Source organism: Bison bison, unplaced genomic scaffold (genome assembly GCF_000754665.1).
Source record: "Bison bison bison isolate TAMUID 2011002044 unplaced genomic scaffold, Bison_UMD1.0 scf7180017862158, whole genome shotgun sequence".
Taxonomy (NCBI): domain Eukaryota; kingdom Metazoa; phylum Chordata; class Mammalia; order Artiodactyla; family Bovidae; genus Bison; species Bison bison.
The window spans coordinates 1683095-1700346 of record NW_011492730.1 but is presented as its reverse complement, the minus strand read 5'-3'; the positions used below and the strand labels follow the sequence as shown (position 1 = coordinate 1700346).

Sequence of the window (17252 nt, the reverse complement as noted above, 5' to 3'; positions counted from 1 at the left end):
TCTAAGAGTCGACGGGAGCGACCATGTTGCTGTACGGAAAAAAAACGCGTTTCCAGGCCTGGAGCGCTCTGCTCGCTACTCAGTGACGTACAGCGCTCCGGCATTCACCGCTAAATTCAAAGGTCGGACCTGACTTTGCAGAGGACGCTTACAGTGGCCAGGAAAAACCAGTGCAGCCAGTGAGGTGGCGGCGCGCCAGCAACACGCAAAACGTCCGGCGACGAGGAGCGGCGCGCGACAGTTGCGTACGAGAGCTGCGCAAGAAAATTGCGCACGCGCGCGCACGTCCTGCGCGATGACGTACACGCCAGCGGAGATTTTAAAATTCGAAAGGCGGCGGCGGGTGGAAGGAGTTTGTGTTTTGGCGGCTGCTATCCTGTCCAGCGGGCAGTTGCAGGGTTTACAGCAATTCGGTCTTTGGATCGTCTCGGGAAGCTGGAAGAAAGGTAACTAATGATTTTTGGTTAATTTTGCTCCGGGCAGCTGGAGGGAGAACGCCAGGTCGCCAGGTTAGATTCACAAGCCCTAGGAGGCGACGTTTTGGTGTTTGTTGTTGTAACCGACCTCTCGAGTCAGTCAGTACGAGGCGCTAGTTTCCCGCAGCCCAGTACATTTCTTATGGCAGTGATTTTCCGAGGGAGAAGGGGTGGGCCAAGCGGACACTGATGGGAAGAAGAGGGCCTGGAGAGAGGAAAAAGGGAAAATTTGATGAGAGCACATAGAGGAAGACAAGATGAGGAACTGTTTGTTGTTTTTGCGTTTGAGCTATTAGTGTAACATCCCGATGCCGTGTACGGAGTACATGCAGAAGTATTGATCTCAGATTCTGAGAGTACATTTTAAGTGGAGATTGGGAGGAAACATATAGGTGAGAGTGGAAAAGTTTAATAGATACAGAAGTGTATACTGAAGAAGAAATGGGTGTGCACACAAAGAAGGAAAGAGTATATCAGTTTCAAAGACAAAGGAGAGCTTAGAGAAAAGGATAACCACAGATGTCCATTGTCCTGGAAACCAGGGCAGGACCTGGAAAGGTGAGGAGTACAGTGTCTAATGCCTCGAAGACAAGATCCTGTTGCAGAAAAAAGCCAATTTTGACTCTAGTTAGAACTGTTTCTTTGACTTGTTTTCTGTTGCTTTTGTTATTATAATCATATATAATGGCCAACCTCAGAGAATCCTGCCCCTCTGCCTGTCAAACTAAAGTGCCTTTGTTCAGAACCCTGTCCACCAGTAGATGACAGGAAGGAAGAAATTAACACATCCCCTGCCTAAGACTTGCCATTCTAAGAGATATTTTCAAGATTAATGGCCATTTTACTTTATTTCCTCACCTCCCTGGCATCTCAGATTAATTGGCCTGTCCTGCAGCGATCAGAGTGAGGTTGGACTAAGCAACAATAGAATCCGAAGATTTGTCAGTGAAAGATACCCCAGGAGGTGGGAAGGGCGTGAGATGTGAATGTAGTCTGAGGAACTGGACACGGCCTGTAGACCAGATAATTTATCCTTGATAAAAGGGAGGTTGAAGCAAGAGGGCCAGTAATTGAAGACTATAAATGAGAAAGAGAAGGTGAAGGACAGAGCTAAAGAGGATGGCCATTAGGAAAAGAAAACAGGATGGTTTCCTTTGAGACCAAAGGAAACATCAGAGGTAGTTGTTGTCAGGTGGCCTCTGACTTCCCATCAAAATAGGCACAGCCAACAGTAGTAATGTGATCAGAGTTAGGATTCAGGGTTTTAACTACCATAAATTCCCTTGTGAAGAGGAATCATACCTTATTTACCTTTCTATTGTTTGTACTGCTTTGCACACTCCCTTGTACATGGTAGGCAGTTAGTAAGTATTTTCACTTGTTGAAAATTTTTAAAGGAAATCAAATAGATAAATATTCCCTGTAAATGAGGACTTAAGCTTACATGACAAGATAACCCAGGAAAGAACGATGAAACTTGTCTGCCTTTCTGTTTGAGGATGAAGATAATAGTTGAGGTTTAATGTACCATCTACATCTGGAAAGACTTGTTTAATACCAAATTTATGAATGCAGGTCATAAGCATGAAACGCAGTTCAGTTTCCACCGGTGGTGCTGGCCGCCTGTCTATGCAGGAATTAAGATCCCAGGACTTAAATAAACCAGGTCTCCATACCCCTCAAACGTGAGTACCTCATGCCTTATTGTCTTTGGCCGAGAAATCTGTAAACGTAGTTAATGCAAATATGTAGTGTGAGTAATATTGTGATGAATCTTGTCTGTTGTCAGCGGTACCTAATTTGGAGTCAGTGAAGGCTAGAGTGGGCCGTTACTCCACGTTGTGTCTTATCTCATTTGATAGTTAAATCTCAAAAGCCACAAACTTTGTAAGGCAATCCCTACTGCTACTGCTAAGTCACTTCAGTCGTGTCCGACTCTGTGCGACCCCATAGACGGCAGCCACCAGGCTCCCCCACCCCTGGGATTCTCCAGGCAAGAACACTGGAATGGGTTGCCATTTCCTTCTCTAATGCATAAAAGTGAAAAGTGAAAGTGAAGTCGCTCAGTCGTGTCCGACTCTCAGTGACCCCATGGACTGCAGCCTACCAGGCTCCTCCATCCATGGAATTTTCCAGGCAAGAGTACTGGAGTGGGGTGCCATCACCTTCTCCGAAGGCAATCCCTAAGGGACTGCTAATTCCCCTTCAGTGCTCTTTTCATTCTTATTTTCCTGCTTTCCTCAGAGCTGCTTGTTTGAGCAGGTTCTGTGCTATAATTTTCAGTTTACTGCAGTTTAGTCAACTAGCACAGTTCTCAATCAAAACCGTTACTTGCTCTGACAGTTAACTGCAGTTTAGGAGCCACCTATAGAACACTGCTTCTCTAAACTATTTCCTGGAGATTCATTGGTGTCCGAGAAAGGTGTCCAGAAGAACTTGCTATTATTGTATTCAATATCCTGTAATAATGTATAATAGTTGTAATGGGAAAAAATTTGAAAAAGTATATGCGTGTGTGTATATATATGTATATACATGCCAGCTATTACAGGAATCCCAACGAACTTTTTGGCCAACCTATATAATAAACACTTAGTTTGGTGTATACCTGTAACATCATAAATCAACTATACTTCAATCTTTTTTTTTAGGTTTTCAATAAAAAATCAACTGGGGGTGGGGAGAACTTTCAATCATAAACTAATTTTTCCCTGTGAATGATTTTCTTAAAATTAAGAGAAGGCTATTTGTAATCTATATGAGTTGTATCAATCCTATATTACCAAGGCACAAGTTACTTGCTAACTGCTCTTAAATTACTTAGGTTTACATTGTATGAGTCTCTGCTACTTTTAGAAATTTGAAATACTTATACGTTTTTTTCTTCTGAAATCAGAGAAATTTTTGTACTTTTGCATGTTACTACTGCAGAAGATTTGTGCCTTAAATTGTCAGAAGCTAAAAGACTGCGTTTGTCAATATTTTTGGTCAGTAATTGACATAATGTATGTTCTTAAGTATAGCCACATTCTAATAAAGAGTAAGCCTCAAAGGAACAAAATTTGAGTGTGACTATCAGTCTATGATTGAAAATACCTATTTTTAAATTATTCATTTTCCTTTGAAATTGTTATCCATAAGTGTACATATTTTAAGATAATTAAAATAACAATGTAGATATGTTTTTTTTCCTACTTTCTTCTTAACGCTTTAGTTAAGCAAATGTATATTATATTATAAGCCTATCCCATTTATAACAACTGTAATTGCTGCTGAAAATTTTCATGCTTTTGAATTATTTTTGTTGGGAATGGGTAACAAATTTCCAAAAGTCTCTTGAACTAATATTTTTCCATTCATTTGAAGAGTTTGTTTTTCTCCTTTTCTTATAGCAAAGAGAAATCAACCTTTGGAAAATTGAACATAAACAGACCCACATCTGAAAGAAAAACCTCTGTATTTGGTAAAAGGTAATGATATTTTTTATTAATTCTAATGGAAAAGATTCTTATAGCCATACATTGAGTTAAATATTCAAAGTACAAAAAATTAGATATCATGGTCCCTTTCTACAGAAAGTTATAATCTTGTTTTCCTCTGTTTTAAATGGTTAAATTGATTATATTTGCCTTAGATGATGCTGAAAGATACATCAAAACATTCAGACCACTGTTTCATTGTTACAAGTGAATTCTTGATGGAAAATTCACATAGACACTCTGGAATCAGCATTTTAACGTTAGGAATCATCATCTAGTCCAACATTTTAGTCACAGACTTTTTAATACTCTTAAATATTATCAAACCAGTCGATCCTAAAGGAAATCAATGCTGAATATTCATTGGAAGGACTGCTGCTGAAGCTCCAATACTTTGGCCACTTGATGCAAAGAGCTGACTCATCGGGAAAGACCCTGATGCTGGGAAAGATTGAGGTCAGAAAGAGAAGGGGATGACAGAGGATGGTTGGAAGCCATCACCGACTCAATGGACACGAATTTGAACATACTCTGAAAGGACGAGGAATCCTGGCGTGCTACAGTCCATGGGGTCACAAAGAGCCAGATATGACTTAGCGACTGCACAACAACAAAAACAAATATTATGGACTCTTATGGGCTGTATCTGTAGATATTAACTATATTAGAAATTGAAACTGAGGGGGAAATTTTTAATATTTATTCAAGTTAAAATAACAATAACCTATTACATGTTAACATAAATAACATGCTTTATTTTTAAAAACAAAAGTATTTCACTAAGAATGGTGACATTGTTTTACGTTTTTGCAGTCTCTTAATGTCTGGCTTCATAAAAGGTAGCTAGATTCTCATCTGTTTCTGAATTCAGTCTGCTGCAGTATCTGGCATCATGTAGCCAGCCTTTGGAAAACTCCACTGTACACTCAGGAGAGAGAGAATGAGGACGAAACGGGTGAAAAAGAACCTTAATTTTATTGTGAAAAGAGTTTTGACTTCTCAGATCCCCTAGATCACACTTTGAGAACCGCTGTCTAGAGTAGATCAGAGGTTGTCTGGAGTGAAGTAAGGATTGACTGTTTAGAGGGATGAGACTTTGGGATGATGGAAACGTTTGATCTTGATCATGGTAGAGCTTTCACAGGTGTGGACCTTGTCAAACCTCATCAAACTGTGCTTTAAGCAGGTGCATTTTACTCTAAGCAAATTATACCTCAATAAAGTTAATTTTCTTAAAGAAATTCCCAACTCCAAAACAAACTTTTTTTTTTTAATCTCACCAAAACTTAAAATGTAACTTCAAGACAGGTGTTTATTTAACTACTTTGAAAATATTTAGAGATGACATATTTGTTACCTTATGAAAAATCTTTGTCATAAACCCAGGTTAAACTGTCTCTGGTGTTCATTCTAGCTGAAAAATCCTAAGGAATTTTTATAATGTAACTTTGATCTCAGAGCTAAACTTCAGAGATAATGGGGATAATGATGATAAAATCTAATGTTTGCTGAGCATTTTTGCAAGCCAGAAAAGTGCTATTTTATGTCTCTTCTACTCAATCCTCAGAACTCTCTATGTGTAGATAGTTATTGTCTTCATTTTATCGATAAGGAAATTGAAGCACTGAGACGTTAAGTAAGTTACCCAAAGTCATACAACTGGTAACAGAGATAGCATTTTTAACCACAGACTCTGGTTCTAGACCCTACACTCTTAAACTGTAAGTTGAATATTACAGTATTTTGATTGGTTAGGAAATACTTTAATAATTTCAAAAGCTATTAGTACTTTTGAAAAGTTATTAGCGTTTTGTGTAAAATAAGAGCTGAGTCTATACATGTATTCCTTGGTGAAAAAATATATGTACATATTAAAGAGTAACTACTAGCAGTAGGTAGGAGAGTGGTTCTCAAGTTAGCAAATCCTCAGGGGGGAAATTAGCTAATTAGTCAGAGCAGCAGTGAAAGAGGGCCCAAGTTACAGAACTTTGAGAGCCTGGGCAGAAGAGAATTTGAAAGCGGCAAGCAAACTTGCAGGGAGAAACTCCGTTTTGATGAACAGAGTTGAGATATTAGAGCAATGTTTGCTGTAACTCAGCTTTGTGGAGTCTGTCCAATAAAGAAAAGTACTGTTCCAAGTATAATAAACTACAATAGTTAGGTAAGTTGGGCCACAAAGATTAGCAAAAGGAATTATTATAAAGGTTTAAACAAATGAAGTTTTGTTTGGGGGGATGGCGCTTAGAATGGGGCATATATGCTATAGGTATTAATGACTAAAAAGTAGTAACATATATTTATGGTAAATCACAGTCAGATACACAATATCGCATGACAATAACATTCATGAAAAAAGCACACACAATCTATTTCAACATCTCAAAGGTAATTTTCTCACAATAAATAATGGCAAATAAAGAGATTGGAAGTAAAGGAGCCGTCATGAAGGGGTGAGTAGGGTGTTGAAAGGATCTGTGTTGTTGAAGAGACCTGGAAGACTATTGGTGCAGAGAACCTGCTGGACTCAGAACACATATTTTTAGAGGATAACGTGTATGTTAGTGATGCAGAGTTAGAGAGTATTTTTTCCCGCCTCATTTTATACTTTAATCTTCATTATGTGCTCTTTTTTTCTCTGCTTTGAATAAGAGAAATCTGTTTAAATAAAAACTGAAGAATTTTAATCTTTGATGCTGATGTTAAAATATAAAATCATGGGACTTCCCTGGTGATCCAGGGACTAAGACTTCAATGCAGGTGGCCCAATGCAGGTTCCATCCCTGATCAGGGAATTAGATCCTACGTGCCGCGACTAAGACCCAGCACGGCCAAATGAATAAATACGTAAGATCGCCTTGAAATAATTCAGGCTTCACCACAGAAGGAAATAATTTTGACTGATTTTGTTTGCAGAACTAGTGGACCTGGATCCCGGAATAGTCAGTTTGGTATATTTTCCACTTCTGAAAAAATCAAGGACCCAAGACCACTTAATGACAAAGCATTTATTCAGCAATGTATTCGACAGCTCTGTGAGGTATTTTATATTCTTTAATATTGTAAACTGTGAGTGTTCTCTTTAAGTACTTTTCAATAATTTTCCTATTGTGAAACATTTGACATTTCTTGAAAATTATTGTAGTTTCTTTCAGAAAACGGTTATGCATATAGTGTATCCATGAAATCTCTACAAGCTCCTTCTGTTAAAGACTTCCTGAAGATCTTCACTTTTCTTTATGGCTTCCTCTGCCCTTCGTATGAACTTCCTGACACAAAGTTTGAAGAAGAGGTTCCAAGAATCTTTAGAGATCTTGGGTTTGTATGTTATATTTCTCTTTAGCCTAGAGAGATTATTGGAACACAGAGGAGAATGAAACTCAATAAGTGTGTAAAGATTTTGAGAAGTAGTATATTTTAAGATGGACCCTGTGGGTCACATATGCAAGGTCAATTGAAAAGACAAAAAACAACTATTTGGGAATTATTACTGAAGTACAGATGATAGATCATAAAACCCTCAACGACTCATGTGACAAGGAATAGATAGGATGGACTAGATACTGCAGATTTAATAGATCAGAAAAGACAGGTGTCAAAGCCTGGTGAGAATGGAGTGAGATAAGAGTCCAGAAAAGCCTGCGTAGGATAAACACAGGGAGAGATAGACTTGAGGAGAAGTACATACATGGGTTTTATTTAGGATACGTTGCATTTGAGGGAACAAATAATCTTTCAGAAGAGAAGTCCTGCCTATTTGATTGTAAGTCAAGTTTTGCAATTTAGGGGATACATGTACAAAGTAATTGTCAAAAAAATACACAAAATCATTTGTGAGTAAGATGACAAAGAGAATCTCAACAAGTGTTTTACTTCTAAACAAGTCAAGACTGTTGGTATATACTTGGAATTTTTTAAATGTAACTTCTTGCTTAATTTAGCCATTATTTTTATAAAAATTAACATGCTAGCTTATTTTTTCTAATTTTTCATAGGTATCCTTTTGCATTATCGAAAAGCTCCATGTATACAGTGGGGGCCCCTCATACGTGGCCTCACATTGTGGCAGCCTTGGTTTGGCTAATAGACTGCATCAAGGTATTTGATTTCTCATTTTAAATATATACATAGGAAAGATTTTTTTCCCCTCCTCCTCAGAATATTTTTCTCTCCCAATATTGCTTTTACCAATTAGCTCCAAGTCTGAGTCAGTTTTCAGAGCACGTTTGGTTTTATGTTCTTCAAAATGTTACTACATGAGTCCACAGGAGAGGAAGGGAAATATCCCAAAGGCAAGGAGATCGTTTGTTTTCATGAGGTTTTACAGCTAGAAACAAACAAAACCCCCAAAAATTCAAACAACAACAACAACAACAAAACACAGCAAAATAATGTCAGTAGGAACTTCCCCCGAACATTTATCTCAGATTCCTCTGAGTCCTTTTCTCCTCTCATATTTTATAATATTGAGGAGTGGTGGTTTGTTAGTAAATGTAAGGGAAGTTTACTCAAGTCCATATTTCTAGTTTATATGATTTCAGATTAAAATTTTTTCAACCAAATCTTCTCAGTTCAGAATTTTCAGTTCTTGTAGTAAGGTCTTTTCTCCAGTTCTGGGGATCTGTTTGTGCCTCCATAAGGCTCACCTTGAACTTTGCAGAGTAGCAAGAGTTCTCACAAGGACCTTTGACACGGCAACAGAAACTGTCTTTATCTACCCTGATGACAGGTAGGAGATTCTGCTTTTCATCTTGGGCTATGCCCTGCATGTCTTTCAGTCTTAATTAAATCTGATTGTCACATGAGGCCTTGTGAAGTGAAGAAGAGGTAAAGGATGAGTCGTCGGAGCTTGCCTGCATCCACTCTAGATACACAAAAGGGATTATGAGTGCCTTTGGAACAGGAAAGGAGCGGATAGGACAAGCAACTCTTGACTCAGGACAGTATCCCCACTCAGCAATCCTGTAAATGAGTGCTAGGCTAAGAAAATGTATTGTTCTTTTATACTCCTAATGCATAGTCCTTTTTTTTTTTTTTTTAGCTCAGTGTTGATTATACTAGATATACATTGTATCTTTAGGTTTTATAGCAAATTCTTTTTAATTTTATTTTTAAAACAAGTTATAAAACAGATGTTCTGAAGTGGAATTTCTGTGCCTTAAAAACATTTAGGCATTTTCCTTCTGGCTTGTTAATTACAAACATCTGAATGTTTTGCTATAATTTATTATTTGCTATCACTTTCAGCTTAAATATTTGTTTAAATAAAGACTTTATATTGTCTTCAATATAAAATTCAACCTGAAGTACATTTTTAAACATTTTGAAGGAGTCAGTGTATAACATTTGAGCACCAAAATTAAGTTCATTTAAGAGAAATAATTATTACTGGCTTAGCTTTTTTGGCAGTTCTGTTTTCAATTCTCAGAATTATGTTAAAATGTGTAGCAATACATATGTTCTCAATGGGCTACTAACAGTGTAAAAGAGCAGCATATTTTTCTCTATTATTGTTTAGTCAGTTGTATCCAACTCTTTTGCGACCTCGTGGACTCCTCTTTTCATGGGATTTCCCGGGGAAGAATACTAGAGTAGATTGCCATTCCATCCTCCAGGAAATCTTCCCGACCCAGGGATTGCACCTAGGTCTCCTGCATTGGCAGCCAGGTTCTTTACAACTGAACCACCAGGAAAGCATATTTTTCTGTGTAGAATAGAACTAAATATGGATCCCATCCTTTTTTAATCCTAAGGGACTTAGTTATTAAACTGTCAAAAGGATTATATTGTAAGGTTTAAAAGAATAACCTCTCAAGAGACTTTGTCATGCAATAATGTAAATGCTTCTAAAAATGACACTGAAAACAAGTTTGGCAAAACTTGAAAAATGTGTTTTTCCTCATAAAGTTAATCAGTTTAATATGTTTGTATACTGACCAGTTACATAATGCCATGAAAGAAAGCTCACCTTTATTTGATGATGGACAGCCTTGGGGAGAAGAAACTGAAGATGGAATTATGCATAATAAGGTACCTTACTTTACCATAAACATCAGTCATCTGATATTATTTACTAAGTGTGTCATTATTGAAATTAACATAGTCTTTTGTAGAACTTGTCTCTTTTGCTTCCTGAAAATCTAAAATTTATTTTTGGAAATACTAGTCAATGGATTTACTCTTGGATTCACACTATAGTTTCCTAAAAATAAATAAGCATAGAAATTTGGAAATGTTAAGTAAAAAAGACAAGACAATTAGAATTAAAACATAACATGTTATTGTTTATGTGTAGATATAATATTTCTTTTTCTCCCCTGTCTTTTAGAATGAAGATAATCAGTACTGGCATCATTATTCTAATATATTTTGTCGACACAAAGCATAAAAGACTGGGTCTTAAAATAGATGGCATATGGGGTTTTTGTTTGTTTTGTTTTGACCATTTTAGCTAGGGTAGTTGCCACTTCTAAAAATGACTGAGATAAAATAGTCTAAATTGGTTCCCAGACCGTCCTTTAATGGAGCCTAAACTGTAACTAACTCCGCCCTATTTCCTGAAACACACAAATTTATGTCTCCAAATGGAGCAAACACCCACCCCAAGGAAGAAATTTATAGTATTGAGATTGAGCATCAGTTTCCCCTAGCTTATATAAAAGACCCAATCACTATGCGGTTCCCTAAGATGAAAAATAAACATCCTGTGTTCTAATTGTGTTCTTCACTTTCTGGAACATTTGTCATAAAAAGAAAGTAGAAATAGCCTCAACCTCATCTTTTATTACTACCTAGGCAATGGTTCAAATTCAAAGGTAAATGTACTGACTGCCATGGTGTTGCCTAATTGTTTGTTTGTTTGTTTTAGACTTAATACTTCATTGGTGATCCCTGCTAGAAAAGCAGCTAGAAAGCCTCTGATCCTCTTGAGAGAATTCTCCTCCCATGTTGCAATATGTGTGCTAGACTAAATTTATTATACCTCAGTTTTTACCCAAATAAAATTATAACACCTACTAAATTAATTAAATACTAATTTCTTGATAGTCATCCTAAAGGTTAAACCAGTCAAAGTTATTCCTGCTATCTTAGCTGTTATTTCAGATGACAATATATATAAAGAAGCTCTTTGGAAATTATAAAGTACTATTTTTAAGTTATTTTAATTTTAAATTAAAAATTAATTTTTAATTTAATTTTAAAGAATTACCAAGATACCAAACTTCACCAGGTTCTGAGTCTCTGCTTTGTGGATATAGAGACTCAGTTGTTTTTTTTTAACCTTCAAAATCAAAATCAACCAAACTTAAGAAAACTGATTCACTCTTAGCAAATTCACATCCAAAGAGAAATGAAAATCTATTTATTTCCCCCCAGTGATCCGTCTTTCCAGTTACAGGAATACTCATGCCACCTATTCAGGTTACCCCTTCCGTATCAACCAAGTAATGAGAAGGTTGCTTAGTAAGCAGAGCATCAGGGCAGAGGGAATTGGTTTGTCTTAAGGGATACTGACTTCATCTAACTGTGGAAAATTCTTATCAGCTCTCCTTGCCTCCTAACAAAGGATACATCCTCAGTGACCAGAACACCTCAGAACTGCAAAATGGAGTGTTACTTTCCCTTGGCTAAATATTGAGTGCTAATATTCTACTGTTCAGATCTCCACTAACCATGCCATTTTTTTAACCTGACATTACAGTGTAAATTATAGCCTTTATTAATTATGTTCTGGCTTTCATAACCAAATCTTGTCAGATTAATTGGATTTAAATGATTAGCAGTTCATTTAAATTTTTCATAGGTTAGATTATCCCCAAAGATGCTTACGTTTGCATTAATAAGCATCATCTCACCTTCTCAAAACCCTTCTCTGAAGATATGGGCTTTTCTGGGTTTTTTGTTTTTTTTTTCCACCATTTACTAAATAACACCTTTATTCAAATTTAAGTGTTCTTTTAATCCTCATTATTCACTTTAGAAGTAGCAGACTGAGTAAATCTGTGCAGCATAATTAATGATATTCCCTAGGTTTGTGTCTCATTTACAGGAGTTCATGTAACCACTTGGTATTCCTGACTTTCATTATTTTCATTCATATTTAAATTTTCACTTAGAAAAGTGAAACAAACTAAATAGAGATTCACAACTGAGTTTTTAAATCTGCTTCACCCAATCAGCTGTTTTTGGACTACACCATAAAATGCTATGAAAGTTTCATGACTGGTGCCGACAGCTTTGACGAGATGAATGCAGAGCTGCAGTCCAAGCTGAGTAAGTGCTTTTGCTCCTAGTGTGCTGGTGTGTAGCTTATCTTATTATGCCGAATGTTTATATGAGCTCCTCACTTTGAATGTATTTAGATACTTCCTTATTTTTATTATAACTGCTTCTTAGGTGGAGAGAAATAAAGGATGTCCTTGCTTTATTATTTTAATAAGTAAAGTACCAGTTAGTGAAAAGATCTATGGTCTCCCATAATTCATGTCAGAAAGTTAAGGGGCCATTGTATTTCCAAAGAAAGAAATTATTTTTCCACTCAGCTATGATCTAGTGACATTCAGAACTTACTGGCTAACTTTTAAAAAATGTTCCATAGGTATTTTACATCATTTTCCTTTTTTTATAATAGTCATATATAAAATGCCAGAGTGGTAGGTAAAATAGATAAGTTTAAGATGTATAAAGCTATCCTCTAAAGACTATAGAATCATTCAGAATAGGAGGATACCTGCCACTCTCAACCCAAAAAATGAAAGCATTCTCTTGTGTGTCCGTGGGATAGACCTTCCTGAAGAATAGTGAGGACAGTTTCAGTGTGTCCACGTGAGAAAGGGAGCAAGCAGAGTATATGATGTTGGGTTTCTTTTTAAAGAGGAAAATTCATAGTGATCTGAAACCATAAGCACTAGTGACTTCTTTGCTATTTTGGTTATAATTAAGCATATAAATTATATTCATGTATTCAAACTATTTATTATATACACACTGTGTGCCGCCCACGGTGTCGGCACCAGGGATACAATAATGAGTGAGAGAAATCTCTGCCCTCATGCGCTTGCATTCTATTAGAGACAATAATCAAATGAACAGTAAGTCAGATGGTGGTAAGTGCTAAGAGGAACATGAAGCAGGGCTGGGAGGCAGAGAGTGCAGTGGACCACGGGAGGGATTGCGGTTTTACAGATGGTAGGAGGTCCCTCACTGAGAGGGTTTCAAGTAGAGACTAGAGGAAGTGAGGGAGAGAGCAATGGTAAAAACGTGGGGAAGAATTTTCTAGGCAGATAAGACCTTATGAAATTTTGGGGTTTTTTTCTCCAGAGGATTTATTTAACGTAGATGCTTCCAAGCTGGAATCATTAGCAGCAAAAAACAGAGCACTGAATGAACAAATTGCAAGATTGGAGCAAGAAAGAGAAAAAGAACCGGTTAGTAAACATGGTTATCTTCAATAGGCTTACACATTTACTGACATTCTTGTATCTCCATGGAGAAAACTAGCTATTTCTTTATATATAGAGAAAAAAAAATTTTTTAATGCATTAGCAAAATGCATTAAAATGCATAAATTTGCATTAGGAAATGCATTAGCAAAATAAGCTTCTTAAAAGTTAGGTTTTTTTATATAGGCCACAACTCCTAATGAAAACATGTTTGGTCTCCCTAGAGCTTTGTTTTCCCTTATGATCTATCTGTCTTGGACTAACGGTGTTCAGAATATGATGAAAGAATCTTATCTACTTACATCAGACCAAAAGGATCTTTAGAACAAGGTCCCCATGTTACATACCTCATGGGAGCACCAACAAGAGGCCCTGAGCTTTGTAATCAGTGGAAAGAGAATGATAATCAACGAGTTTGTATAATATATTGTATCCTGAGGGCTTTCTAAAAGCTAAATGATGATGTCCAGATATCTAATGTTATTTTGTGTATTATGATACTGAAATGTTCTATAAAATAACAGATTTTTAAATGTTTGTGCTTTTTCAACCTGGCCGTTGACTTTATCTATCCCAAATTGGCTTCTGAAAAGTACTCCTCTCGATTGGGTAATAACAGTAAACTCCCCTTCTAGTTCTTTTTGACTCCCTCTAAAACTGAAAAGAAAACTCTAATTTATTTACCTTTCTTTAAGATGAATTTGAATATTGCTTTACTTTCAAGTAAAGTATGGAATTATTGACAAGAATAACTAACTTCATATTCTTTTTCTTTTAAAGAATCGTCTAGAGTCATTGAGAAAATTGAAAACTTCTTTACAAGCAGATGTTCAGAAGTATCAGGCATACATGAGCAATTTGGAGTCTCATTCAGCCATTCTTGACCAGAAATTGAATGGTCTCGATGAAGAAATTTCTAGAGTAGGTAAGCACAACTAGTGCTGAAAGTTCATTTCGGATGGGGCAGGAGCATACACGGGGCTCAGCACATACGGAGCAACCTTGTCATCGATATCTTTCTGCCTCTTAATGGTAAATGTTGGTAGCAGGCCGCCAAGTTTTTAGTGACTTCTATATCCGTTTCCTGAGGTTGCTATAACAAATTACCACAAACTTGGTGACTTAAAACAGTGGAAATTTATCCACTCACAAAAGGCTAGAGGCTGGAAATTGGCAGGGCCACACCTTCTCTGAAGACCCTGTGGGAGAACCCATTCCTTGCCTCTTCCAGCTTCTGGAGTCCGATGGCATTCCTGAGACTGTGGCCACGCCACTTCAGTCTCTGCCTCCATCCACACACTGCCTTCTCTGTGTGCATGTCTCTCTTCTGTCTGTGTTAATTTCTCTCTGTCTTTTCAGAATATTTATGACCTTTAGGGCCCACTTCAATAATCCAGGATAGTCTCCTTACTGCAAAATACATCCATCTATGAAGACTCCTTGTCCAAATAAAGTATTGTTAACAAATTCCAGGGTCTGGCACTTCACATCTTTGGGTGACCATGATTCAACCTACTATACCTTCTAACATGTTTTCAGATACCTGGCTTTTTGAAGCCAAGACCTAACCTAAGAACATATGCTGTCTGAACATAAACATATCTTCAATTCCACCTTGTAATTAATAAGCCAGGTTTTTAAATCTTTGCTAGCCTCAGTCTGCTGTATTTGCCTTATCCTCTATCGCTATCACTACCTCCTAGGCTACTCCACAGCTTAACCTGATTGAAAATAACATGAAAAGGTGCTATAAAAGCCCAACTGAAGTTTGTTTATATCTTGTGTGTTCCTAACCTTCGTTTCATAAACACATATGGATATTAATCATAAAACTGAAAATACTGTGGCCCATGAATTGCTTCTGTGGGATGCTTCTGTGGTGCCAATGGTAGCACAAAGAAAGATATCTACACATCACAGAGCCATTGGCTGGCAGTTTACAAAATAAATAGCTATGTGGACCTACTATACTATTTTCCCAGGTCTCTGCCTAGTTTGATATTACTCTTTTAAGGGTTTTACGCCTGAGCCTGTCTCATGTAGGAATTATATAGATACTCCTTAGGATATTTGATTTAACTCTTATTCTTTGGAATATTGATCATCTGTCATATCAAGGACAGTAATTATCTGGAGTATTTGCTAAATTGATTTATTTTTTTCCAAGTAAGTCTGATTATATATTAGCTTTGCTCTACATCAACTCTTTAAATAGTTCACACTTGGCCACTAATATTTGTTCTCCATAATGACAAGGAAATTTAGACATCTTAATCAACTAGAATTGAAGGAACTTAATTTATTTCTTTTGCAATGCAGAACTAGAATGTGAAACAATGAAACAGGAGAATTCTCGACTACAGAATATTGTTGACAACCAGAAGTACTCGGTTGCAGACGTTGAGAGAATAAATCATGAAAGAAATGAATTGCAGCAGACCATTAATAAATTAACCAAGGACCTAGAGGCTGAACAGCAGCAGTTGTGGAATGAGGAGCTGAAATATGCCCGAGGCAAAGAGGCGGTATGTCTTACCATTCCCAGAGCAGCACCTCATCAGAACTTACCTTTGTAAAGGTCCATCCCAATTTAGAAGAACTGAGTGGGTAGAATAAATTGGCTAAAGAGGTAAAATTTTTCAGCATTGACATTTTACTAAAAACAGACTCATCCCTTCATGTCAATTCAGTAACAGCCCAATTTCTCGGTCATACTTAAGATAGCCTGTATTTTCCAATAGTGAACCAAGAAATGAAGGAAAAACGTCTCTAAAGCTGTGGAAATAGTTTTCATAAGTCCCAGGCCTTTTATTCTAGAAGTGGACATGAGTCACTTCTTCATTTACGTCCTCACTGCTCAGACGTGTTTAACATCTGCTGTGTACCGCTCACCATGTCGGGTGCAAAGGGAGGATAAAAAGACATGGGAACGTAAGAAACTGCCGTTCTAGATGACGTTTCTCTTCCATGAGGTCAGACCTCCACCACATACTGAGGAAGCCTGTAGTACACATGAGCAGGATTTTGGTGTGCGTAGTGTAGGGTGATGGATGGCGGTGGTTTTCAGAAGGCTTCCTTGCAGATGTAAGACCTGAGCTGAATTGGGAATGTGAGGAGGGAGGATTAGCCTGGCCAGGCTGGGGAGCCAGCAAGTGACGTGTGTGGGGAAGTTAGGGAGGAAGCAGCACCAGGCACTCTACTGTCCTGAGCTTTCCATGTGGCTAGAGCCTAACAGCAAGGGATGCGGCATGTGCAGAAGATGAGACTCAAGGATAAGAAAGACCAGGTGGTGAACATCCTTGTCACGTTTAGAAGCTCAGACTTTATCCTGAAAGCTCCAGGAAGCAGACCATTAATACGTTAAACACATAAGATCACATTTCAGAAAGATCTCATTTTTGATAATGTGATAAAATGGATAGAAGGAAGCAAAGCAGTCAGATAAGGATCTGTGGGAAGTAATTGGTAGAAATTACAGACTGAAGTTTAGATAAAGCTAGTGGAGATTCAAAGAAATGGGTGGATTCTGTCTGCTTAGGAGGTAGAATGAATAAGGAGATGAAAAAAAGGGGGCCGACACCAGGGTCTGGTTTGAGTGATGGGGCAGGTAATGAGTAGTATCATCCACTTAGGAACAGAAGAGATGGAGAAGTTGGCAGTCAGGAGAGGAGATGGTAGGCTAGACCTGTTGTGCCCATGCAGCATTTAAATGAAAATATCTTACAGACTATTTTACATGGGCCTGTACTGCAGCATTAAATACCTGGGTTTGCAGTATAGATTTGGTAAAAATCTGTATATATTGTCATTGGAGCCACAGGGTAGACGAATTCACCAAGGAACAATACAGAGGAGGA

General features: G+C 37.4%; 1 protein-coding gene across 1 annotated transcript in view; it reads left to right on the top strand.

Moving 5' to 3' along the window:
- Window positions 1–326: 326 nt before the first annotated feature.
- Window positions 327–17252, top strand: part of NDC80 (NDC80 kinetochore complex component) — a 33526-nt gene continuing 16600 nt past the window's right edge. Inside the window, exons 1-11 of the mRNA XM_010832726.1 lie at window positions 327–446; window positions 2052–2161; window positions 3869–3946; window positions 6869–6992; window positions 7098–7270; window positions 7948–8050; window positions 9893–9982; window positions 12133–12226; window positions 13274–13380; window positions 14176–14320; window positions 15715–15920. Coding sequence (XP_010831028.1) covers window positions 2061–2161; window positions 3869–3946; window positions 6869–6992; window positions 7098–7270; window positions 7948–8050; window positions 9893–9982; window positions 12133–12226; window positions 13274–13380; window positions 14176–14320; window positions 15715–15920 — 1221 coding nt within the window. The 5' untranslated portion in view covers window positions 327–446; window positions 2052–2060. The remainder of the gene's footprint in view (window positions 447–2051; window positions 2162–3868; window positions 3947–6868; window positions 6993–7097; window positions 7271–7947; window positions 8051–9892; window positions 9983–12132; window positions 12227–13273; window positions 13381–14175; window positions 14321–15714; window positions 15921–17252) is intronic.